This window comes from Coptis chinensis, chromosome 8 (assembly GCF_015680905.1).
Source record: "Coptis chinensis isolate HL-2020 chromosome 8, ASM1568090v1, whole genome shotgun sequence".
NCBI classification, from domain to species: Eukaryota; Viridiplantae; Streptophyta; class Magnoliopsida; order Ranunculales; family Ranunculaceae; genus Coptis; species Coptis chinensis.
Window position 1 is genome coordinate 53,460,523 of NC_141463.1, and position 27,650 is coordinate 53,488,172.

General features: G+C 37.1%; 3 protein-coding genes across 3 annotated transcripts; 2 read left to right on the plus strand and 1 right to left on the minus strand.

Annotated features, from left to right (window-relative positions):
- Nucleotides 1–1,642: 1,642 nt before the first annotated feature.
- LOC147481919 (alcohol dehydrogenase-like 7) lies at nt 1,643–2,684 on the minus strand. Its single transcript, XM_086579125.1, has 4 exons — nt 2,636–2,684; nt 2,409–2,545; nt 2,277–2,323; nt 1,643–1,778 (listed from the first exon to the last, which is right to left on the minus strand). The coding sequence occupies exons 1-4, from the start codon at nt 2,682–2,684 to the stop codon at nt 1,643–1,645; spliced, it is 369 nt and encodes a 122-aa protein (XP_086435251.1).
- A 4,243-nt stretch (nt 2,685–6,927) lies between these two features.
- On the plus strand, nt 6,928–7,593 carry LOC147481920 (uncharacterized). Its single transcript, XM_086579126.1, has one exon. It carries the CDS (start codon nt 6,928–6,930, stop codon nt 7,591–7,593), a length of 666 nt encoding a protein of 221 aa, XP_086435252.1.
- A 17,060-nt stretch (nt 7,594–24,653) lies between these two features.
- LOC147481921 (uncharacterized) lies at nt 24,654–25,376 on the plus strand. Its single transcript, XM_086579127.1, has one exon. The coding sequence runs from the start codon at nt 24,654–24,656 to the stop codon at nt 25,374–25,376; it is 723 nt and encodes a 240-aa protein (XP_086435253.1).
- Nucleotides 25,377–27,650: the final 2,274 nt, after the last annotated feature.

Sequence of the window (27,650 nt, forward strand, 5' to 3'; positions counted from 1 at the left end):
TATGGTGCTAGCTGCTCATTTGTAGTGTAAAGCGACAACTAAACACGACGATGTCAAGAGTGATTGAAGAGTTTTTATTCCTTGAAAATGCTATAGAGATGCTACATATGAAGTTAAAAATAACAGACAAAAGAGATGCGAAAGCATGAGAAATACCTTTTGTTCTGGCCTAAGCTCAGCTCGACGACTCAAGAGAAGAATGAACAAAATGGAAGGGACTGTGTGAAGTATTTGTTTTTGCTAAAGATTGCCACTCAACATCTATGACATTACAATCATCACTCTTTGCTTCAAACTCCAGGCAAGATTTTTTAGATTCTCGAGTGACACGAACAAAAAAAACAACATAATGTAATATTGCAGCAAGTACGTGTACGTTAAGGGTAGCAATTGATCATTACCATTCCTATGCAACAAAATTAAATAAATGAAAATAAAAAATCAGGAATTTCATGGTCAATATACAGTACTGAGAATATGATATATACAAAGAAAAACAAAACTACAATGACACGACCTCAAATAGAACTTCCAGAATCAGCCAAAAGTTCTATTTCTCAGCCGTGTTTAAGATCAGCATGTGAACAAACTCATGCCTCCTACCAGAAGAATAGATATTTTGGGAAATCATGTCTTAATTCTTTAATGTTAATCATATCCATTACAAAGTCGTACGAACTATGTGTTGTTCCAAGCAAATACTTCCATATGTCATTTTATATTACCATCACTCCAACAACTCCAAGTCCAAAGATTGCGACCATTGAATCCTTTTGGATGTCGCCACTTTCCAAGCAAAGACCGTGTCCTGCACGATCTCCATTCATAGATTTATCAAATAATCTGTATGGAAAATGCTGGAGACCTACCGAGGCATCGTATTTTCAACAAAGATCACTTGTTCATTTCATACAATAATCTCTTTGCAATTTTGATTAATCACGTACATTTGCAATTGAAAATGCTTGTGTAAAAAAAAAAATCGATCGAACTCCAGACGAATACCATATGAAATATTTCTTTCTATTAGATGATTGACAATGTGTTTAAAGTAATCTTACCAGTTGAGACACCACAACTAAGTAAGCAGGCCTTATCTAGAGCAATTTCTGTGTTGATCTTCACTACATGAGCTATATCCACCGCAATATACTCAACAACATTGATACAGAACCAACTACTTAAAATGGAATTACAAACATGACATTCTACCTTTCTTCTCCTCAAGTTCTATTGTTAAGTTCTTGTCAGTTGCTGTCTTGTATAAAGTAGTGGTTTCGTGGATCGAGTTTTGTTTATCGGTTCTCATCCTAGTGTCACCATCAAGGTTTTGTTTGAGTTTCATCTCTTCCTCAGAATTATATAGATTGCCTGCATCACCATAAGAAATTAAAGGACATAAGAAACATTTAATTCTGGACAAAAACACAATATCGCTATAATAGGTTTCCTATAGAGGGAAAACAAACACTTGAAGCCAAAGAGATAAGAGTACCTTTCTGCTCAATGAGAGGTGTCTTTGTCTCTTTCACATCGGTTTTATCGAGGGTCGATATTAATAGTTGCTTATCCCGTTCATTTCTCTCTTACCATTGGAATCTATAAATCTGCTCGTCCTATCCCTCGGCATACTAGCACTGTTCTAAATCGAATTTTGGCACATATTGCTCTTCTCCGACTTACAATCAATGCATTCATTGCAATTTTCTAGAAAAGAAGGAACAACTCTGTCTCCTTCCTTCACTTCCTCTACATAATCTCCCACGCTCTCCACCACCCTATATGTTGAAAAAGATCCATTATTACCGGCTTGACAACGATATTTTTGGAGAAAAGGATAATAGCCTTATAATCGACTAATTTATTCTTTAACATGTCTAAGTAATAAAACAGTAATCTTGTTAAGTCAGACTTGGTCTTAAGTTCTTTAATCATAACAGTTCAATCAGTCTTGACATATACATATGATTTGCCATAGAAATCAGTATTTAGGAAATGTGAACTTTCACTATTAGTCTACATTTGCATTTGTTTTTCTAAAGACTTGAGCAGTAGTTTTAGCCGACTATAGCAAATTATTATTTGTCATACTATCAAAAGTATAAAAATGAAGGTCACTTTCCACATAACTTTTTGTTCAATGTCGATAAAGATGAAGTTTGTAATGCATCGTCGTCGTGATTATTTCAGAATCACAACTGGTCATTTGATGAAGAACAGCAGGCTATCTAGCTAACTGGAAGAGAAAGGGAAATTCTTTAATTAAATGCAGTTACCCAATAGCTTCATGCCCGAAAATCGTTAGATATACTCCTACAGGTGCCTAAAAGGAACACATCAAGGAAATTCACTGTGAAAAAATAGAAGCAAAAATTCAGTACTATCTGCTAATTGTATGTTCAACTTACCTCCATTTTCCGACCGGTAATGTCAGAATGGCAAAGAGATGTACAAAGTATTTTGATATGAACTTCATAAGCTTTAGGTGGAGCTACTTCAATCTCTTCTATAACCAGAGGATCCCCTGCCTTTATACCTATTGCAGCTGCACTTTTATAAACTTCATATTATTACTCAATTATGAAAGAACGCGTACTGGCTTGAATTTGAGTGAAGAGTTGGAGAGAAGTCTAACCTTTGCATCTTATAGATTTTCCTGTTGTGTTTGGTGATGTGCTCCCCATTCTTCAGAGTTCAGATACGATTAGAAACAGTCTCTTACCTCCACTTCTTGCAGATGGAGTTTCAAGAGAGACAGAGGAAGGCGATAAATATTTAACAGTCTTTCACTTTACCACCAATTAATATGAAGGCAGTTTTCAGTAGGAGAAATAAAAAAATTGCATTGGAAAAGAAAAACCAAAGTTGGTTATATTAAACTTCCGGCTCAGATTGAGAAGCAATGAAATAAACTAATTGAAGAGAAATTTTCAATAATAGGGAAAAAAAATATGTAGTTGTGGCTAAATCATGACAGTATACACAGAAATACTAAATTTGCAAACCCCATGAAATTCCCAAATACCAATAACCATATTTAGAAACCTCTAGTAACCTTATCGCTGTTGATCATCATGTATCTAACTTCTTCATTGCCATTGTTGATATCTCTAATCTTCATGTTAGCCATGAGTATTTATGCAATGAAAGATAAATCATCATAATCTCCTGTTGTATGCAGACTTTGTACCTGTGCTTCCTCTTGGATCAAGGATATATGTTTTTTTTTTTTTTTTTTTGGCTTTCAGTTTTAGTTTTTTTTAAGAGAGCAAATTAGGAGAGATTTGGGAGAGAGACGGCTGGTTTCCTTTCATTTAATTTCGGTATTAATGGTAATAATTTGGCAATTAATGTTTAGGCTAAGTAGCGATCAATTGAATAGTGGCGTTTAGTTGGTTTACAACTTGAATTTACACATACGTCCTTTAAGTACTATATAATCTTAAGGGTATAAATGGTAATCAATTTTGAGATGACGAAATAGTCCTTCTTAAAGGCATTGAATAATTTGTTAGAATATTTTATGAAGGGTATTTAGTGGTAGAAAAAAGGTTGGTCCAATTTAAATGTCCATGTTAATTATGGTGTACTCTACTAATTGAGATAAAGAGGCCATTGTAGTTTATTTCATTCAACACAAGAGCTTCTAGCTCAATTGGTTGTGTATCTCTCTCCTCATGGGAGATTGAGGTTGCAATTTCGAATCCCACCAAATGTTGGTTGGGATTTCTTTCTTGTGTAATTATGTGATAGGCCTTTAGGCTAGGTGAACCTTCACGCTAGAGACTGGGTGTTGCTATGATGGGTGGATTAAGAAGCGAAAGCAAGTCTTCATGGACAAAGCGGTTAGGTCTACTCAAAATGGTGTATTGGCGAGAGCCTTCGGGCTAGGTTCCCTTCGGGGTTGATGAGTCTTTGGGCAACGTAAGCCCTCGGGCTTAGGGTCCTTCAATGTAACCGGTGTGGGTATGCCTTAACCCAAAAAATATTTCAAACAAAAAATTATCAAATTATCAAATCTTCAAAACCTATTACAACTATATGTTTTTCTTCCTTGAGTTCTACAATTCTTTTATTCAATCTTGTGTGTGTAAGAGGCAAGATGGTCAATTGCTGGGAATGGTGTCTAAGAGATTCAAGGCTAAAAGTGCTCTCAAGGGAGAGTGCAGCTGGACTATACAAGGACCTAAAGATTCAACACATGCTGATTTTGGGAGACAACAAATACTTGATGTAGAAGCTAAGAGAGGAAGGAGCTGGAGCGGGATGGCAGTTTAAAGAAATGATCCCATTAGGAGCTTTAAATTGTTTAAGACTGCTTCTGTAAACTCTAGTAACTCTATTTTTCTTTTCTGTTGGATTAGGAAATGTGGTAATTTCTGAGCTCATAAGTTGTGTACAAATTTTGGATTATGTAAATGGGCTCTAAAGCAAGCCGGTATTGGTCCTCCACCTGTGTGGAACTATGAAGTTGTAAATCCTTTAAGAGCAGTTTAATATAGGGGTGTCAAAATGGCCCTCAAACCCTTAGCCCGCCCGTCCCGGTCCATGGGCCGAAAAAGCCCTCAAAATGAGGGCCTCACACATTCGTGGGTTGGGCCTACCGGCCCTCAAGCCTTTGAGGGGAGGGTAAGGGCCTAGACTTTGAAACTTAAGCCCTCCCTTAAGCTCGGCCCTCAATATTTATTATATATATTTTAATAAATTTGTTTACAATATATTTTATTTTAGCATTAATATGCTAAAAATCACTTAAAAGAACGTTTATCTATTAAGTTTGCCAACTTTATAATTTCATTATAATATTTTATGAAATGAATTTAAATGATCTTAATTGAATAATACAACTTTAACAAATTTTTTTAGTAGTTTGAAGGTTTAATTGTGAAGTGCATTCGATTTTATCATTTTTAACTAATGTTTCTAAATTTATTTTGTAAATCAAATGCATAACATAGTATCCGGCCCTCACGTTTGGCCCTCAAGCCCGGTCAGGCCCTCGCAAGAGGGTTGAGGGGCAGGTAAAGGCTTTGGGATTTAAGCATTGGCCCGACCCAACCCGGCCCTCGAGGTAAATGAGGGTAGGGCTAGCTGGCCCCGCCCTCAAAGCATGAGGGCTTCATTGTTTGAGGGCTGGGCTAGCCCGGCCCGACCCATTTGGCACCACTAGTTTAATACAGGGACCAAAATATCGAATTCAAGCAATATATTGTGTACTTCAAAAACTGAGATATATCAGATATATTAGTGGATATATATCCTTCTGTTGACCGATCAAAAATTTGTTTTGTATGTTGATATATCGTTGATATATTAATAAATTGGTCAAAGTCAACAATTTATATCGGTCGATATATATCAATATATTAGAAATTGTGATATATATCGGCAAAAATATTCAATATTCGGTGGAGATATATCGAATATTTCCATCTCGTGTACCCAAAAATGATATATATAATATATATATATATATATATATATATATATATATATATATATATATATATATATATATATATATCGGCAATATTTCCAAAATCTCGATAGTATTTTGGGCCTTGGTTTAATATATGGAAGGGTTATCACCAAAAAAAAAAAGCACAAAAGAAAGCAAAAATAGCAAAATTTCAATAGTTTCCTTATGTACGTTAAGCTTAGGCGAACCACACTGAAGTGGGAGGTTGGACAGTTTTGTGATGAACACAATCACACATTTGTCTCGCCGTCTAAAAATATATTCCTTAAACAAAACCGAATGATGCCAGCTGCGGCGAAAGGCATGGAGAAACTTTTTCAAAGGGAAAATATGCAAATAAAGAAGGTTACAACGATTTTTGGAGGTGATGTCATTGGTTTCACAAATCATAATTGTTGGAATCATCTTCGTGACATAAGGCAAAAGCTTGATGTTGGGAATGCTCAGTGGGTCTTTAACCACTTCCAAAGAAGGCAAATTGAGAATCCACAATTTTTCTATGCTATTAAGTATGATGGACAAAGGAGATCAATTAATTTCTTTTGGGTTGATGCTAAGTCTCACATGTCGTATGAACAGTTTGGAGATATAGTGTCATTTGATACTACATACAAGACTAATAAGTACAAGTTGCCGTTTGCACCATTCATCGGTGTGAATCAACACTTTCAAACTATCTAGTTTGGATGTGGGTTACTATAAGACGAGACAGAGGAGAGTTTCATATGGCTATTTACAACTTGGAAAGAAGCAATGGGGGGAAAAGCACCTATTTCCTTTATTACTGACTCAGACCTGGCCATGAGAGCTGCTATACCTAAAGTGTTCCCTAGCACACGTCATAGGATATGCTATTGGCATATTAAAAAAAAGTTTGGTGAGAAGTTGGAACATTTGTACCACCATAGCTCAGATTTTAAAGGAGATGTTAAGAAATGCTTAAAATGGACATTAAGGATTGAAGATTTCGAGAGAAGATGGAACACACTGATGAGTAAATATGAATTAAGTGACCATCATTGGCTCATTGGAATATTTGAAGATCGTGAGGCATGGGTTCCTGTGTACAATCAAATTACTTTCTTTGCTAGTATGAACATTACTAGTCGTAGTGAGGGAATCAACGGGTTTTTCAAAAATCATATAAAAGGCACCACTAATTTAATGGAATTTGTTCAAAAATATGAATAAGCTTTGGAGACTATGGAATTGAATGAGAGAACAGAAGATTATGAGTCAGAACAAAAGAATTGTATTGTCACTGGGAGAAGTTATATTTTGTAGCATGCAGCCAAGATATATACATGAAGGATGTTTGAAAAGTTTAGGACTCAATTTATGAATGCTCAGTTATACGAAGCTGACATTGTTACTACTGAACCACTTACATATGCAGTGAAGTACATTAAAAGCAAGACTGATGGTGAGAGTGAGCATTAGGTTGTGCAATGGAATCCCCAGACATTGAAGGTATTTGTGAATGTAATCGTTATGAGTTTGTTGGAATACCTTGTGCCCACATACTAAAGGTGTTATCAAAACTTGATGTCTATGAAATCCCTGAAAGTCTCATTAATAAAAGATGGTTGAAAGGGGCTAATAGATTTTGGAGAGGTGGGAAGGAAGGGTCTATTTGTCATGAACAAGTTGATGCCATGAACCTTGGTTATTTGTGTCAAGAAGCAACTAAGTTGGCGTGTATTGCATCTCGAACTCCAACAAGCTATAAAATATTTTTGGACGGTCTAAGAGAATTCGGTAAACAAATGTTGAAAATTATACCTGATAAAGATGTTGATGAAGAAGATGTTCAAGAAGAATCAGATGTTCCATGTTCTTCAAGGGAGGGCCCTTGTCCAGTTCAACCGCCTCTAGTACTTTTAGATCCCAATGTTTCACAAATGAAAGGTAGGGGCAAACAAAAAGATGATGGGCCAATAGGAAAACATGGCAAATATTTGCATCCTATTGAAGTAGCAGCAAACAAAAACAAAAGGAAGTGTCATTCTTGCAATAATTATGCTGACCATGACAGCCATAATTGTCCTCAAAATGCAACATCAAAAAGAGCAAAGTCGGTTCCTCAGAGTGATCCTGGAGCTGCTACAAAGTGATTTTTATGACTAGTTGCTAGTGGTGGCATAACTTAGTATTGAGAAGCTTTTGTTTTCTGGAATTTGCATGTCATTTTATTTGCTATATTTTGAGTAAGTGCTTGTAATTGCTGCTGTCAAGTAATTGGATTTTTCTCAGGCAATTGCCTGTAATTTCTACTGTTAAGTAATTTGAATTTTAATCAAATAATTTATTGTAATTGCTACTGTCAAGTAAATGGTTTTCTATTTTAGTATAGTAGCCGTGTATTTGGAGCAATCTCCTTCATGGTAGTGACGAAGTGTGCAAGTTGTTGGTTCTTGAAATTTCTCAAGTTGACTGCTTGTATAAAGAAAGTGTGCCTTTATAACAAAGCCACAAAGGTGTGTATAATGAACAAGCAGGAAATCATATCCATTTAGATGTGTGAAAGCAACATCCAATCAACATTCCCATGGCTACTGAAAGTGTACTCCAATCCTTTATGTTCATTACTTTGTAAAATTGACAGTTGGAAATTAAAGCTAAATATAATTCCACAATGATTCAGCTGGAAAAAATACAACACCCATTTATCATATTAATCCTTAATGACATTTCGTCAAGTACTTTGTGCACGGACAAAAGAAATCTTTATAATAAAAAATTATACATAACAGTAGCCCCAAAATACAGAATTTGAACGAAAAAAAAATGATTTACAATGTTGGAACCCATTATTCCAAAGAAATAGTCCGAACTTAAAAATCATAAATCCTTCAACCCATTGTCCACCTTAGTATTTCAATCGATATTTCAGCCCATTCCTTGATTCCTGCTACAATGGTATTTAAACCCATCTTGCGCAATAAGCAGTTTCACATAATCACATTCTTCATTCCTGCTGCAATGGTAGTTTTCAATGAAAAGAAAAGGACAAAGCTACAAGATAAACGAAAAACGAAGAAGAGAGAGAAAGTGAATTGGGCTGAGAGAAGTATACCTTTTCTATGTTACTCGTTTAATCTCTTTTTGTCGTCAATGTCGAGTAGCGTTGTTGCTGGTCATAACAGGCGCTTTACCCCGACAGTGGTGTCAATATATGGAAAGAGACAGAGCTGCGATGGTGATATTATTTCTCAGTAAGGTGAAGTGTAAGGTTTCTAAAGGCCAAAAACATAGAGGAAAAAGAGTAAAAGAACTACGTGGGGGTTTTTTTTTTTTCTTCTCGGCTTGGCTGGAGCCGTTCCCACACATTTCTTTCAAGCTAAATGAGTGCCAGCTCACACAAATTTAAAACCGCTAGATTTTTAGTTGTGTTGGGTCCTGATCTATTGTAAGAAGTATTGTACCAAATCTATTGTAAACCGAACCCCCTCGTGCGTATATATATATATATTATTTATTATTTTTCAAATTTGCAAGAGTGGTGTTAGTGAAGGACAGTTCAACCAGGTCCTACTCAATGAGTTGGACGCGATTAGCAAGGTCACGAATCTCAGATTAATTATTTTAATATTGTTAAGTATATCTACTTCTACTATCTATATACCAAAGTAGAGACCTCTAAAAGAGATTTTTCTCTTTCCTATGTGGCATTCTAATATGAGAGATAACATTTTCTCTCTCCTATGTGGCATTCTAATATGAAAGATAATCTTTTCTAAAAACCTACAATCCCACGTACATGGAACATCTTTGGAGAGTTTGAGTGTATTTCTAATTCTTATATTTGGAGAGTTTGAGTATATTTCCAATTCTTATATATTTGATCAAATGATAAAATTGCTAAAAAATGGGTGATTTGTAGAAGGTAATTTCCTATTACGAATCAAACACTTTTAGTGTTCCAATTCTTATATATATTTGATCAAATAAAAAAAATTTGCTAAAAAATAGGTGATTTGTAGAAGCTAATTCCCTATTACAAATCATACACTTTTAGTGTCTATGATAAAACACTGACTTATTTCGAATATATCCTTAACGCGACCTCAAAAATACTACATATTCTTCATTTCATAACTTATTATAAGGTGTAAAATCAGCTTCCGATGATTCCCCACATTCTCTAAGGATTATGTGAGATATACAGAATTAGAATACTCAAAATATTATTCGCATAGCCCTTTCATATACCTGGAATTTGCATTTGTTATTGGTTATTAATTTCTTAAGAAGTAGACCAATATACTTCCCGATTAAGTGCCCGAATACCCATCACGCACTCTCACATTTTTAACATATGCACTTTTCTTCCTTTTCGTTTTTCTTTCTTGGATCTCATTCTAATTTTCAAATACATGTATGCTACAATATGATAATACATATTGAAAGTCTAGATCTGTAAAAAGAACACCGACTTATTATGAAGGGGTGCTTTTATTTGCACATTTGATTTATGCTTTTTTGTATGATATTGTTTCTTTAGACAATCTAATGATATATCTAATAATCATCCAAACACAACCACTAATATACATACACTAGAACACTCGATTTAGAAAATGCCAAAGTTAACACGAGATCAAATGCTAAGGTGCAAACTCTCCCAAGTTCTTTCTCATTAATGTAGAGAACTGTGTTTCTATTGGTTTAAGAACACTATAAAAGGATCGAACGATCACCGATAGTCATATTTGGAAGACAGGTAGATGTAATGTATGGTTATCTGTGATGTTGTTTTTCTATTCAATGTATATAGAGCAATAGAGTATGTTTACATGTGAATCCATAGAGCTTTTCCCATCACAATAAGAGCTAACTATAACAATCTAGATTTTGTATTCGGATATCATCGGGAAACACAAATGAACTCAAAAGCAAAATTATATTTGGCACTTGGGATAGTTTCTTTTACTGCCCAAATGGTAAGAAAAACCTTAAGTATATGTACTTAACTAATTTCATTTACAAACAATACATTGGCTTTCTTTGAACTGGATATATACAACTTTCTTACATTTCATTTAAGCTCCTGGAACAGAAATTAGAACTGACTCTTATAACAAATACAAGATACGGTGAGTGAAATAACTTCATTTAGGAGTGAGGATTAAATTAACTGATCGAGGCGGATGCCTTTGGTTTCCTAAGTTTTGTTATTTTTTTTTCCGAGTACAGGAAGATGGGATAATGCTAAAAATTAATTTTCAAAATTTGTGCTCATTTTGAGTGCACGAAAATGTGATAGTGTTAAAAGATATGGGTCAGGATGCTTATAGAATATCCATATCTTAGAGTAGGATCCTACCAAGTATGTTTCATCCCTCTAACTTCATAAATGGGTGTGGATGCTTATAGAATGTCCATATCATCATGGAGTAGGATCTTGCCAAGTTGTATAACAATATGATGTCTTATATGAGCTACTCTTGGTATTGCATAAGAAAGTTATTATTGATTTTGCATTGTGATGAGCATTTCAAAGCGATGGAACTACAGTTGAACTTGCAATAGCTCAACAACCTTTATTCGATACGCAACAAACTTTGGTTGTAAAGAGAGCCACCTAAACAATTTTTGGTTGTAGGAATTTTAATAATTTTGGAGTAAAATATATCGAAGCTTAAAAATTATTACAAGTGTTCTACTGATAATTGATGGATGATAATTCTTTGGTCCAAAAGAGTGAAGAGTGTTTGTGTGAATTATTGTTATACTTATTTTTGTGACACTTTATTGATACCATCAAACTTAACCCTTTCAACATTAGTGCAATATTGGAAGAACTTTGTGGTACTATTTCTTCATCCGAACTTTGTTTTGCAATGTGCTTGCAGAAACATTGAGAAACGATAAATCTACTATAAGAAATAAAGAAAAATGTGGAATAAGATGGAATATTTGAGCATTTTATTGTAAGTTCAAAGTGTGTGTTAGAAGCTTCAAATTTGGAAAGGGAATGTTTTTTGAAAGGCACACTCTTTTTCTATTCATTTGATTATTAGATTGTTCAAATCTGAAAATTAATAGTCATTACTCATTTTACCCACCCAATCTTACGTTAACACTTTGACATGTTCACATTGACGAAAGACATAGAACGATATGACATTCTATGTTATTCATGTTGGAATTGAATAGGAATATTTTGCATGTATATAAACAATCACCTAGAAAAAGAGAAAACACTTGGGGGAGTATTCTAAGTAGGTGAACGCATTTTCTTGAAATATAATTTTTTTTGTATTCATCAGTTCATCGTAGAACACGTTCATGTGATAATTTTTTTCAAGTCGGAGTAGTGTATTCTTTGAAGATATGAAAACAATCAATCTGTTTTAGTGATTTGATATATATTTTAGTGATTTGTGCACATTAGTACGTAAGCTGAGCGGTGATAATTTACCGCTAAATCACCATAAATCTAAGAAAATTATTATATAAGCTAGATCGAGTTTAAGGTAATTCTATTTGAAAATTACGGATTAATATCCTAAACCACAAAGTGAATAGGCTATCTCAATTTGATCCCTTAGTTTCCAAGTACGTATGTACCATAATCGCTGCTCATTAACGTATTTCGGTTTATTTTCAATAAAAATATATTCTGATTCGAAAATTTGAGTGAAACATTTTGTAAAGTCTTTTCAGCACACAAAATATTTAATAGATCCCGGGCGTATGACCAGGTCCAAAATCTAGTTTATATATCTAATATGAATCATTATTTCTTATCCAGGCTTGTGCTTCTCTGGAAGAGGGGTATCTTCCTCCTGTAACGTTTGTGGTCGTGTAGAAAAGACACCACACACGTCTTTTTCCAGCTGATCATAATAATCAAAATCTGACAGATAGGAGTGGAAATATTCATCATGGTATGCGCTCTTATCCAATCAATTATCAAGTGATTGAATGTCATATGAGAATTGTTGTTCTAAATCTGTTTTTTCTTAAGCAGTCACAGTAGTTGATTCAATGATATGTCATCCTTTAGAATTTGATTTTTACCCGGGTGCCATGCTAGTATCCGTAATTGCTGTGGAAGTCATGCATACATACATATATATATATATATATATATATATATATATATATATATATATATATATATATATATATATATATATTAACCATGGGTCCCGGTCCACAACGCCCACAGTGGTACCAAAATTTACCTACTCACTATCATGTTCTGTGGGATGAAAATAATTTCAACTCAGATACCATGCCGATTCTTACAAACAACTTATGCTATACATAATACCTTCTGCTCTGTGATCTCTAATGTTCAAGACTAGTGTGATTTTTTGTTCTTTTATTTTCTTAAGATGTGCTTACTTTGTTCTTTTCACCGTTTTGTTTCAGGTATGCAAGGTGCAAACGATATGTGTCTGTCGGTGTAGTGACCCAATTAATGATAGCAGAAGGATCAACAACAGATAGGCATGGTAGCGAGATAATAAATGGAATGAGGAGCATTGTATCAGGGCCACGGGTACTGAAATCTTGGTAGGGGAGTGGGTACATAAGGCAGGGGATCGATGGATGAATGTCGCAGATTAAGGGTTGGATGTGCCTGACGTCAGATAAGCAATGAACGTGCATGGTAGTGGATAAGTCCGCAGACCTTTAGGTACACTATGAAAGCCCTACATGTGGCGACAGAGAAAGCAAGAGATAGAGGGACAGATGGACGATCAAGATAGAAAGGAGAGGGGTATAAGAAGAATAGTAGAGGAGAGAGAGAGAGAGAAAAGAAAAAGAAAGAAAAAAGAAACAAAGGGGGAAGGGAAGGCGAGACCGAGGGAGAGAGAGGAAAATATAGAGAAGAGGATATAACATTTGGCGCCGTCTGTAGGGGAGAGATCAAAATAGCAAGAGAAATGTCAACAAGAGTGAAGAGAGGAGTAGGAAGACCGAGAAAGGTGGTGGTACAGAGGAGTCAGTGAGGAGTGACAGGGGAGAACAAGGCAGGGAAGAGACCATAGCGTCAGTTTCAGAGGGAACAAGGCTATTGCATGAGGAAATAAAGAGATTAAGGGAAGAGAATGACAGGCTTCGGAGGGAGAAGGAGACCATAGAGGAATCTAAGAGAGAGGCATCGGAGTCGGAGAAAGAGGAGGAGGGGAGGCCGAACCTGGTGGATAATGGGGTGGTTGGACTCACAAAGGAGCAAGTTAGGGAAATGATTGCTAGTGACCTGAAGGCGAATCTAGAGCAAGCCAAGGGCATAGGTGGAGCGACGAACCAAGTGGTGGCGGGGCTAAACCAAAACTCGTTGGCTACCGCAATTTGGAAGTCTGAGGTTCCAAAGCGGTTCAACCAGCCCAAATTTGAGAGGTATGACGGGAAGAGAGATCCAACTGATCACATCCAACACTTTCGACAGCAGATGCCATTATGGCAAGAACTTCGGTATGATGGGCTGCGATGCATGATGTTCCCCGCAAGCTTAAAGGGGGGGCATCTGATTGGTATTGCTGGTTGTCGTCGAAGAGTATAAACAACTTTCAGGAGTTAGAGCAAGCTTTCATAGACCACTTCATACATCAGAAAAGGCGGGTAGTAGATATAGCGGCTTTGTTCAATGTAAGATAGAGATCTGTGGAGTCAGTGAGGGATTTCTTGTGCAGATTCAAGGTAGAGACAATGAAGGTGGAGAACTTGGATGAAAAAACTGCGGTGATAGCGTTTGAACGAGGGTTACGCCCAGGAACAAGGGCATGTACAGTATCCAAGAACGAGATCGCGACATTACATGACCTATGCCTGAGGCTGGAGAAATATATAAGGTATGAGGACACTATGCAGAAAGAGATGAAGAGGCCGGGGAAGGCAGTATTTTCACTAGAAAGAAGCGAGAGGATCGCCGGGGATATGAGGCATCGGACAGGGGAAGCAGTGGGTATTGTGGGTACTCATCACGGCCCGAAAGGGGCATAGAAGAAGTCAGGAGGGAGAACAGGGAGAGAAAACCTTACCGTGAAGTGGAACAGCCACCGTTAAACATGCCCCTGAGTGAGATATTGCCGCTGATTCAGAATTTGTAGGGTTATAAAGGGCCACGGAACAAGCCAGCGAAAATGCAAGGCAAGCCTTATTGTGCCTACCATTAAATACAGAACCATGAGACGAATGACTGCTACGCACTAAAGTTGTTAATACAAAGGATAATAGGGAAGGGATTGCTGAAGGAGTTTACAATGGGGAATGAGAAAGAGGGGCAGGTGATAACCCGTAAAAACTCAACTAGATTACTCTAACTTTATTCTTACGGTATCAATTTATTTATTTTCTACTCTCACATATATATTCATGCAATATATAGAGTACGGAATCGTTCCAGTCTTAAACTACCAAGACATAATAGAATCCAATTAATCAAACACAAGGAAACAATGGTGAGAGCAATATTTATAGAGGTGAATTTATACTATGAAACTAAATGTATGAATTTAACGTATACCAATTTAACTAAGAAATTTAATATGACTTGAGTAAAATATGGAGAAGAAATTAGGGGGATTTGATTCCACTTTGATTTATTCCTAATATGCTATTGTAGATTATTGCAATCCTAACCAATTAAGATTAAGTATTTGATCCCTAATTATTCATGGCAATCTTTGCCAACTAATAATTAGTATGTGAGGAAGTTCAACCCATTCTCATGGCGAATCAACTAACCTACTAGAGTGAAACTCTTAACAAGCAATAATTCTAACTAATATATCAAGTCTTCATCAAGCTTCATCAAACCCCTCTAATGGAGGTTTAGCTAGAAGTCATTAGACTATCATTAATAGAAGAATAAAAAGAAAACATAATGAAAAACAATAACTTGACTTTTATTAATCTAATGGAGGCTACAAACTAAATTAATTAACTAAAACTAAACTAAACTACAAAGGGAGAGAGAGAGAGAACCCTAAACTATATATTAAACTAAAGTGGGAGTAGCCAAATTTTGTTTAGCCTTAAACCTCTTTATATAGGAGAGGTTTAGGTTTACAATTTCGTGCATGGGCTTTGGAGCCATGTTTTGGGCCATGAAATCAAGCCTAAAACCTAATTACATATGTCCAAAAAGGTTTTCTCTGTGCTAAATTACTTCAACACCCTTTTTATCCACTTTTGCTACTATAATTGGGTCACGGCTTAGACCATTAGAAAGCTCTTTCCGAGCCGGTTGTTTTGACCTATAGTAGGCCCAATTCCAAGGTCTGAGTCCAAAGATACTGCCTACGGAAGTTCTGTGACTTTTCTGCTCTTTTTCTACCCGCGTTGACTTTGACTTTTCAGCTTTGACTAGGCTTTAAAAAGGTTTTTTTCTCCTTGAAACTTGGGCTTTAATCATAGAACTTCTTAACAACCAACCTTTGCTCCTTTATCTTGCAAAAGTGATATATTTCTTCATATATTTGACTCCAATACCTGAAATACACAAAAACACAAAAACAATACTAACTCTTATTTATTATACACATAATTGGTCTAAATATAATATTATTAAGGGGTTAAAACTACAGTTTTGGGCTCTTATCAAACCACCCCCAAACAACATTTTGTTTGTCCCCAAGCAAATATGAGAAATTAAAATAAGTGACCAAAAATGGAGTTCTAACTAATCTCGTTTCGCTGAGTGTGATTACATTGACCATATGCAATAAGGCCTTAAACCACTAGGAATTCCCTAGTGGATGAGTTATAGCCTCGTGGGAGTTTTCCAGAGAAGGTACTCACAAACTTCATCTATACTACAACGACTAAGAAATAAAAATTACTGTTTCCTTATTTATTCTTAGATATCTATACATCTCACTAGCAATGAATACAGAATAATCAATTCGAAATCTAAGCTAATATGTGCATAATAATCAATCATCTACGGATAAACATATGTATAATGAACTATGCTATGAAATGCAATAACAGGTCCGTTTCTGAAACTTTGGAATAACGTCCTTAAGTAGGTCCTCACATATATGTCAAGACAAAAACCACTCTGATTTTTCCACTCAAGTTTTTCTCAGTCCAGTGCACAGTGGGCACGCTTTACCTTATAATCTCAATGACAAACAAGGAAGCCGAAGTCGATCAAACACATCTGCCACTTACTATCACACTAACCTATTCCTAATTGAGCTAGAGGTCTTTATTAGGTGTTGCGGGGATTAGGAGATGGTTTAAGAAGGAAGAAAATGGATATTCAAAAAAGACACATCTAAGATAATAGAGTCTTCAAAATATGTAACTAAAGAAAACCTTGTTCTTACTTTACTTCTACACTTTGTTTCTATCCGTAGTGATTTTTTTCTTTTTCTTTTGGCTTTGGACTCCTTTGATTATGTTTTTGGAGCTCTAACTTTTTATTTTAATTTTCTTTTCTTTTCTTTTCTTTGGTTGGAAATTTCCTTTTCTTATTTGAAGCAACTAACAAATTCTTGGTTTCACAGGTCTTTCTCTTTTCTATTCTTCATTTCATCTCTATTCTCAGACTTATTCAAAAATAGGTAGGCTGATTTTTATTTTTATTTTGTTTTGTATAAAAGGGTAAAGAATTTGTGGTTTATGAAAGGCTAAAGAAAGGCTCAGAGGGGCGACTAGCGGAAAATTATTTCATATAAGTTTGAATTTCTGGCCATATCGATCCAAAAAATGCCTAAATTCTCGCTTAGGATATAGTATAGTGATCAAGCAAGTGGACATGTGATTTCTCTATTCAGAATTTACTTCTCCCTTGTGTCATTTCTCAAATATTTCACTCATATAAGTCTTTAGGCTATATTCTCACAGGATTTGTAAAATAAGTACTCTATCCTAGATTTCAGAAACTTACTGCTAATATAACCATAGATGCTCATGCTATATATTTATGGAAAGATGTAATTATTATTACCTACATATTAACCTAAGTTTCTAAAAACTATTCTAATTTAAAAGCTAACGTGGAATTTCTAGATTAATATCATCATGGAGAAAGAAACAATACTAATATTCCTAAGTGCATAGTATAAATACTTTTTATTATTTTTTTATTTTCTAATTTTTATAAGACAAATAATACGTAATATACAACCTAATATGTGCTTAAACATTTACAACGTGTTTCTATGCCACCCCCAAATAATTTGGGAGAAGGGGGTTCATGAAACAATTCAATAACACAATTAAATTATGTAACTAACTACTTTTTATGATTTTTAACATTTTATAAATAAAAGTGCATAATTTACATCCTAAAAGTGCCTAATTTTTGCAAATGTTTCTATCCCACCTCCAAACAATCGAACGCTTTGTCCTCAAAGTGTAAAGAGATAAGGAAAGAATTTACCATAGAAACGTGGTAAATATTGGCAGTACCTATAACAGAAATATTATAAAAATAATATGATAATATGAAGCACAATAAAATTATTACGTACTAACTAACACAACTTCTACTGGAGTACACATGACAGCAAAGGGTGGCAAAAAGATTTGAAATGAAATACCAAAATACGCCACCCCCAAACAAAATTTGAAAACTCTTTTGAAGTTTGAAAAATTTTGTGGCCTATACTCCATTAAGGTGGTATTTTACAAAAAATTATGGGTATTTTAAAGTCAGATTCCCCTAGACTTAATGTGGGGTCGTTTTAAGTCAGATTCCCCTAGACTGTGCACACCCCCAAACAAGCAAGAAACTAGGGTGGCATAAAATGGATGATGCGTGGTCAACTATAAACTAATAGTCGAAAGAGTTAGGGGTCTAGCCATAAAAACATGATACTAAATGCACCTCCAAATAGAATGAAGTTGTATAATTGGAAGTAATCATGTAGAAGAATGAAAGAAAACTTATGTAACCCATCAAAGAACATATGCAAACCATTATGTTGTAGCTATTTTAAAGAGTTAGAATGACCCAAAAGATGAATTAGTGATATTTTAGGGGAGAAAGGAATGAAGTATGGATCATGATGTCTTTCATGAGGCTTAGATGAGGAAAAATAAGACAAACTAGGTTTCTCACTACACTCGGTCAAAGCTTGGCTCTCAACTACAGGAATGGTGTACTCATGGGATTGTGTGCTAGGCAAACACTCTTCACCGTGAGGCTTGAAAAAATTATAGAGGGTCTCTGAGGCAATTGGCTTAAGTGCAAATTCGAGGTTCCGCTGAAATGGTGGGTGAATGGATGGCTTAGTTGTGGTAGATGGTTGGATTTTAGGAGGTGGTAACTCAGGTGGATGGTGGTCAGTTGGTGGATCCTCACACACTCTTAAGAAATCATAGAAATCTTCATCTAGCTTAGCTGAATCCATAACATTATGGTTCGTGGCATTATCGTTAAGAAATTCATCTATTTCGTCCATTGTTATTTCCTCAGCTGCCAAACTAAATTGAGATTCACATTGCTCTAAAGATGTAACTTCCTCTTTTTCTTGCACATTAACTTGTTCATGCCTTAGATTAGAATTGTTAATCTCTATTTTCTCACCCTTTTCCTTTAAAATACTATAAGTATCCTCAATGGCATCATTCGAATGTGTCGAGGAATCATCTAGCTGAGTGTGGTTAACAAACACAAAGGCCTAGACATGCTCAACAGGAGGGTCCATATTAAGAGAATGCCAATAGTTATCAAATTCTTCCTTCGTCATATCTTTATAAATATCTTATAATGTGTCATCATTATATTCATCTTCAGATGGATCAGTGGGAGGTTCCTTAGAGGCATATCTCAAATTTGAGTGGTCATCTAAAACAAGTCCTAAAGAGTCGTCTTCAAGAATGTCCTCATCCAGGTGGGGTGTGGAGTCAACATAATGATTAATGGGAGGGTCATGGGAAGGTAATGATTCATGAAATTTAGGGTAGGTCTTAACTAGGTCAAATGGTGTGGTTATGTGAATAGGTTGTTCTAGTTATGTGTCGATCTCTGGCAAGGTTGAAAGTTCTTTGTTAGGTGAGGGGATCATGAAAATCATCTGGGCTATGTTCTGAAGCATAGTTTGGGAAATTCGGTCTGGGAAGGGTGGAGAACTAGATGGTTGGGTAATTTCTAGTATGGTGGAAGGGTCTAGCTGGTATGGTGTGTGATAGTCATAATTATTGGCGTTTGAGTGACTCTGGTTGATATCGTACTGTGATGGGTTAGGTTGAGGCTGAATAAATATAGGACATGAATGGGCGGTATGGTTTGGATCTGAACAAATTGTGCACGAAAAAGTGTTTGGTTCGTTGTACACACTCATTACGGAACTAGAAGTAAACGACACTGTTGACTCCCTGTATAGTTTGGATGACTAGAAAACTCTTGATTGTATGGGTCACTATAAAAATTTGAAAATTAAGGCTCATCATTATTATTATATCCTATAGTAGGCTCAAAATCTTGATATGATGAGCAATAAGAAGCCCAATGGTAAGGACTACCACAACATAAACATGGTGAAGGGTGTGCATAAGAATCACATGATTGTTCGTTTACATATTAATATGCCATAATGGTTTTAAAAATATATTCTAGGACAATTAATATGCAAACAAAACTCTAACTATAAATTTCTAGATAGGCTTGTGGTATTGCATTTTACAAAAAACAAGCCTGATTATACTAGAATTAAAACTCCTCTGACAGAAGAGACGAAGAGTGAAATAAAGAATACCCGAATGCCTCCTTGCTACGCGTATGAATATCGTATTGTATACGCAATCCTAGTGTATTTAAGAAGATGAAAATACTGAATATACTTGAACAAATGAAAGTTTGAACTAACCTGTGAAATCGGGCTTATTCAGAAGAGGCTCTTGGCTGACTCGACGTCCAGGCGCTTGAGCACGGGGCGCACTCAGAATTTGGCTAAGTAGGGCGCGAGGCACACTCTTGCCTAAGATGATGTCCAGACACTTTAGCGCGGGGCGCGCTTGGAATTAGCCTAAAATGGGCACGGGCGTGTTCTTGCCTAAGATTATGTCCATGCACTTTGGCGCGGGGGCGTGCTCAAATGATAGGGTACTTAGAGCACGAATGTGCACTCGTAAAAATTTAAATTTTTTATAGTAGTTTGCTAAGATGTCCAGTAAGTCGCCTGTAAAATTTCAGAACAATCAAAGTTAAGAAAGTTCTTCTACTACCCTACAAAGTTTGTGAAACAGGTTTTGGACACAACACAAAAAAATGAATGGTTAACCAATCAAAACAGAGCCAAAAATCGCCAAATTTTCATTGGAAATTTTTGACAGATCATGCGTGTTCCTGTAAAATATTTAGAGCATTTGGAGTTCTACAAACCCTCCTTATCAGTTGTTGTTCTATAAATTAAGTGTTGCAAAACTACAGAAATATACTGGAAACAATCCACTAGTTAGGTGGTCAAAACAAATAAAAAACACTTCATATTTTTACTGCAAACTCCTGACTTATGATAGATACTCCTATAAAAATCTTAGAATTTTTGGAACTGCCTAATTAACCTTACTCGTCAGTTTTCCCGGAACTTACGGTTTGAAAGCTGAAATGCAGCACTGTAAAGATTGAATTAATTCGCTAGGTAAAATAACTTGGAAAAATCTGAAACTATTCTAGTAAATCAACAACACCTTAATAATTATGCCTGTAAATTTGCAGAATATTTTGAAATTTATAAATACCTTTGTTGCAGGGTTCTTCACTGTGAATCCGCAGACAAAAAGGAGGGCAGGCACGCTCTGAACAAGGCAAAATGGAGGGCGTGCGCCCCTGTGCCTAAAACAGTGAATAGTACCGAAAATGTAAGAAATAAGAAAGAAAAATTAAAATGGTGGGTGGGTTGAGAATGGGGGATTGCCCCATGGATTCAACCAATTGAATTCTTGTCCTGAATGACTTTAAGACTACAGCAGCGCCATTTGATAACCTGTAAAAACTCAACTAGATTACTCTAACTTTATTCTTACGGTATCAATTTATTTATTTCCTACTCTCACATGTATATTCATGCAATATATAGAGTACGGAATCGTTCCACTCTTAAACTACCAAGACATAATAGAATCCAATTAATCAAATACAAGGAAACAATGGTGAGAGCAATATTTATAGACATGAATTTATACTATGAAACTAAATGTATGAATTTAACGTATACTAATTTAACTAAGAAATTTAATATGACTTGAGTAAAATATGGAAAAGAAATTAGGGGGATTTGATTCCACTTTGATTTATCCCTAATATGCTATTATAGATTATTGCAATCCTAACCAATTAAGATTAAGTATTTGATCCCTAATTATTCATGGCAATCTCTGCCAACTAATAATTAGCATGTGAGAAAGTTCAACCCATTCTCATGGCGAAACAACTAACCTACAAGCAATAATTCTAACTAATATATCAAGTCTTCATCAAGCTTCATCAAACCCCTCTAATGGAGGTTTAGCTAAAAGTCATTAGACTATCATTAATAGAAGAATAAAAAGAAAATATAATGAAGAACAATAACTTGATTTTTATTAATCTAATAGAGGCTACAAACTATATTAATTAACTAAAACTAAACTAAACTACAAAGAGAGAGAGAGAGAGAGAGAGAGAGAGAACCCTAAACTATATTAAACTAAAGTGGGAGTAGCCAACTTTTGTTTAGCCTTAAACCTCTTTATATAGGAGAGGTTTAGGTTTACAATTTCGTGTATGGCCTTTGGAGCCATGTTTTGGGCCATGAAATCAAGCCCAAAACCTAATTACATATGTCCAAAAAGGGTTTCTCCACGCAAAATTACTTCAACACCCTTTTTGTCCACTTCTGCTACTCTGATTGAGTCACGGCTTGGACTATTAGAAAGCTCTTTCTGAGCCGGTAATTTTTGACATATAGTAGGCCTAATTCCGAGGTCTGAGTCCAAAGGTACGACCTGCGGAAGTTCTATTGACTTTTCTGCTCTTTTTCTACCCGCGTTGACTTTTTCAGCTTTGACTAGGCTTTAAAAAGGTTTTTTCTCCTTGAAACTTGGACTTCAATTTGAGAACTTTTTAACAACCAACCTTTGCTCCTTTCTCTTGCAAAAGTGACATATTTCTTCACATATTTAACTCCAATACCTGAAATACACAAAAACACATAAACAATACTAACTCTTATTTATTATACACATAATTGGTCTAAATATAATATTATTATGGGGTTAAAACTACAGTTTTAGGCTCTTATCAGCAGGTACCAAATCAGGGAAGGATACTGGGAACGGTCAACGTGATTTTTAGTGGAAAAGTCTTGATTCACAACGCCCATTGAGATAAGATAAGACGAACCATGAGCATCCAGCAAGTCAACGAGGCATCAGGACATTCACGGCTAACTCCATGGTCTGCTAATGGAAGGGGGAGCATAGTGTTTACGGACGTGGACCTCAAGGCGGTCGACTCCCCGCATGAGGACACATTAGTAATCACGGTGGCGATGAGTAATTACATGGTGAAAAGGGTATTAATTGACTATTGCAGTGCCGTGGATTTGTTATTCAGAGGGGCAATGGAGGAGATGAAGATAGACAAGAAACAGTTAAGACCCTCGTAGACAAATTTGTATGGGTTCAATGGAAGCATGACGAAGCCTTTAGGAGAGTTCCTGCTCCTTGTGACAATGGGACCGGTGACGGTGTTCTCCCGATTCAAGGTGGTGGACGCCGATTCGCAATACAATGCCATTCTAAGGAGGTAGTGGATTCACAAGATGAAGGTGGTACCATCCACTTACTACCAAGTGATCCGATTTCCCACCACAACCGGGATGTATAAGGTTCGGAGCGATCAGGTACATTGAAGAGGTTGATCCAAGGGGCAGAAGGAGAAACCTCTAACCCTAGGAAGAAGCAAGCATAACAATTACACTGTGCCTCTGTGGAGGGGGAGGTTGAGTCGTCGATGGGACCAAAGACCCTCGATGAGATTGAAATAGTGAATTTGGGGACGGGGCATGAATAGAAGTTTATGTCAGTAGGGTCCAGTTTGCCTGAGGAGTGAAAGAGTAAGCTGGTACAGTTTTTGTCAAAAAACAAGAATGTCTTTGCTTGGGTAATTGAGAATATCACTGGATTAGACCCAGGTTTCGCATGTCACCGTTTGCACATGAGAGAAGATGCTAAGCCTGTGAGACAAAAGATGCGAAGCATTAGGCTGAAGTATGCTGAGGGAATTCACGAGGAGGTCGCAAGTTTGAAAGGAGCGAGAATAATACGAGAGGTGGAGTTCACGGACTGGTTGTCTAACGTCGTCGCGGTACCGAAAAAGAATGGAAAGGTCCGTATGTGCGTTGATTTTACAAATGTTAACTCAAAGTGTCCTAAAGACAATTACCCCATGCCGCGAGTAGATGAATTGGTGGATAGAACAGCGGGATTCAAAATATTTTCATTCATGGATACATATATGGGATACAATCAAGTCGCGATGTACGGACTAGATCAGGAGAAGACGACCTTTGTGGTGGAAGGTGGTACATATTGTTATACAAGGATGGTGTTTGGTTTGAAGAATGTCGGGGCTATCTTCCAGCGATTAAGAGAGAAAATGTTTGAGAGCAAGATCTGAAAGGGAATTGAAATATACATAGACGACATGGTAGAGAAGAGTATGTCCGAGGAGGAGCACTTAGAGGGTCTGAGGGAGACGTTCAGAATACTACGGATGCATAATTTGAAGCTCAATCCAGAGAAGTGTACGTTTGGAGTGACCACGGGGAAGTTTCTGGGTTACATTGTTACTCACCGGGGAATAGAGGCTAACCCCGAACAGATAAGATCCTTGGTGGAGATGCCTTCGCTGCAAAACGTTAAAGAAGTACAGTGTTTAGCGAGAAGGGTCGCGGCCTTAAACAGATTCATTTCAAAATCATCAGACAAGTGTAGGCCGTTCTATCGATTGCTAAGGAGTACTCCATATTTCTTATGGACAACAGAATGCGAGAAGGCGTTTTAAGAGTTGAAGATTTATTTGAGTAAGGCACCTTTGTTGTCGGGGCCAGAACAGGGGGAGAAATTATATTTGTATCTGGGGGTCACGGAGTATATGGTTAGCTCAGTCCTCATCCGAGTCGTTGGCAAAATAGAAAAACTGGTATATTTCCAAAGCAAAACCTTATTGGATGCTGAGACCCGGTATAGTAGAGTAAAAAAATATGCTCTGGTGATGATATTCTCGGCTATGAAGTTGAAACCCTATTTCGAAGCACACTCAGTGGTGGTGGTATCAAATCTGCCCCTAAAACAAGCGTTGAAAGCAGAAAAGTTTGGAAGGCTGTTAAAATGGGCAATGATGTTGAGTTCTTATGAGATACAATATCATATCAGGACCGCGGAGAAGGCACAGGCGGTGGCAGAATTTCTGGCGGAGTTCCCAGCAAAGGATCCCACTTGGGGGGAAAAGATGGTCATGGAGCCTGAAAGGAATATTGAGCAGGACTTCTTAGACCCCTGGGACAAGAGAAATGGGCGGAGGGTGTTCATAGATGGATCTGCAACGGATGCATGCAGTGGAATAGGGGTTGTGTTGGTTACACCAGATAACAATATAATAGAACTTACCAATGAGGCGGTGATAGCAGGTTTGAGAATGGATGAAGATTTGGGGGTGAGTGAGCTGACGGTGTACTCGGACTCGAATCTAGTGGTGTGTCAGGCGAATGGAGGATTTGCCGCACGGTGCTCGCGAATGGCGAGGTATTTGGAGGTGTTACATAAAAGGTATGCTAAGTTTGCGAAGATCAAGTTCACACATTTAGGTCGCGGGGAAAATAGGTATGTTGATGCCTTGGCCTATGTAGCCGCGGTAATACCTGGATCTGATGAGAGAAAGATAAAAGTAAGGAGGTTGGAGAAACCGAGCATGGAAGAGGCGATAGAGGTATGCTAGACTGCGGAATAATACGAGGGTTGGATAGATCCCATCAAGAGCTTTTTATCTGGGAAAGAGGTGACTGATAAGAAAGAGAGAAAAAGGTTGGAACAGACTTCTCAAAGGTACATTCTGCTAGAGGGAGAGTTGTATCGAAAGAATTTTAGTGGGCCATTGTCGAAATGTCTCGGGCCAAGGTTGGCACTAGAAGTGCTAGCAGAGTTACATGGGGGAGATTGCGGGAGCCATTCAGCGGGAAGAACCACGGCACACCGACTGCTAACATAAGGTTACTTTTGGCCCCATATGAAGAGAGATGCGGTGGAATTTTCTAAGAGATGTGACAAGTGTTAGAGAGTGGCAAGTGTTAGAGATTTGCTCAATTGATTTCGCACCAGCTGAACCACTGCATAACGTGTCTAGTCCGTGGCCATTTACAATGTGGGCGATGGATATAGTAGGTCCGCTGCCCATGACCAGCAGCAAGAGGAGATTCATGCTAGCAGCCACCGATTATTTCACTAATTGGATAGAGGTTGTACCCTTGCAGCAGGTGAAGGAGGCATAGGTGATTAAGTTTTTATAAGAAAATATCATATGTAGATTTGGACTGTCGTATACCATCATTGCGGACAATGGAACACAATTCACAGGAGCAAAGGTGTAGGAGTTCTTGTAGGCATGCAAGGTGAAACAGGGGTTCTCAGCCCCATACAATCCCGAGGGCAATGGATAGGCGGAGTCCTCTAATAAAACTATAATGAACAATCTCAAGAGGAAGTTGAAGGACAAGAAGGGGGCGCGGGCCGACGAATTGAATCATGTCCTCTGGGGCTTACCGAACCATGCCATGGACGACCACCAGAGATACTCCTTTCTCCTTAGCCTACGGCGTCGAGGCCGTGATCCCGTCGGAGATGGTGGCAGCTACAACCCGAACGAAGGCTATGGAAGAAGGTTTGAACTGGGGCATACTGGCGAGCGAATTGAATTTGGCAGAAGAAAGAAGGGACTCTACCCGTATCAGGTTGGAGGAGTATTACCGACTCCTCCAGAGACAGTACAACAGGAGAGTCAAGCCATGGCAATTCTAAATAGGAGATTATGTGCTCCGCTAAGTGACCCCTAGTACCAAGAGACAGAACGACGGAAAGCTGGGGCCCAACACGGTGGTGGACATAGGAGGAGCTGGCATTTACAAGCTACAAATAGCAGGGGGGAGATTAATAGAGAAGTCATGGAATGTGAGAATGTTGAAAAGATTTTATACTTAAATGTAATGGAGATCCAGAGTAAGAGAATGGAGTTGTTTGTAAATATATAATACAATGGCACTTTTGAGAAGAGAATACCACCTGTAATGAGATGTTTCCAAATCAAACTTGAGGCAGCGGGGGGGATGAGCCCTTCACGGACATGAGGTCCGAATCCAACTTGGGGCAAGATGAGTTGCCCCAACAGGATTCATGGCCTAATAAATCCCGAGGAGCGAGATGAGTCCTTCGCGGATGAGAATTACAAGTAACACCTCGGGGCAAAGAGAGTTACCCCAGCAAGCTGCAAACTAATCAAAGAGAGGGGCAGCGGGGATAAGTCCCTCACGAACAAGAGGTCCGAATCTAACTTGGGGCAAGATGAGTTGCTTTAACAGGCTTCATGGCCTAAAAGTGCCCGCGGAGTGGGATGAGCCCTTTGCGGATGAGAGTTACAAGTCGTACATGGGAGCAAAGAGAGTTGCCCCAGCAAGTTGCCAAACTAATCAAAGGGAGTGGGGATACATAGAGATGTTGGGATATTTGGCCTTTACAAAGCCAATGAACATTTATTATTTGTACATGATGATTATATACACAAATCATATTATTATGCATATGGGTGAACTAATATCATATGATGAAACCATAAGTTCCATAGGTAATAGAATTAGAACAATTAAGCATATGAAAAGTCATGTGCGGGAGATTTGATTGTATCTATTTACCTAGAATGCTCACAGTTAAGGGTGAAGTCGGACGTTTCACTTATAAGACTGTAATATACATAACTGCTATAAGATAGGATGATGATATCTCAATCATTTGAGTATGACTCTAAGTTTGTATATTGGTGTAGTCACATGACTAACACTAAAGGGATCAAAGTAAGAACACACTATAAATTCATTGTTAAGGTTAGTGTGCAAATCCCACTTTACCAATTAATCCCTAGACTTGAGGAATTGTGAAAATTCATTGTGTCTCAAATTTATTACTTTGAGACGTTAAAAAGTAATGTCTATTCATAGACTAGACT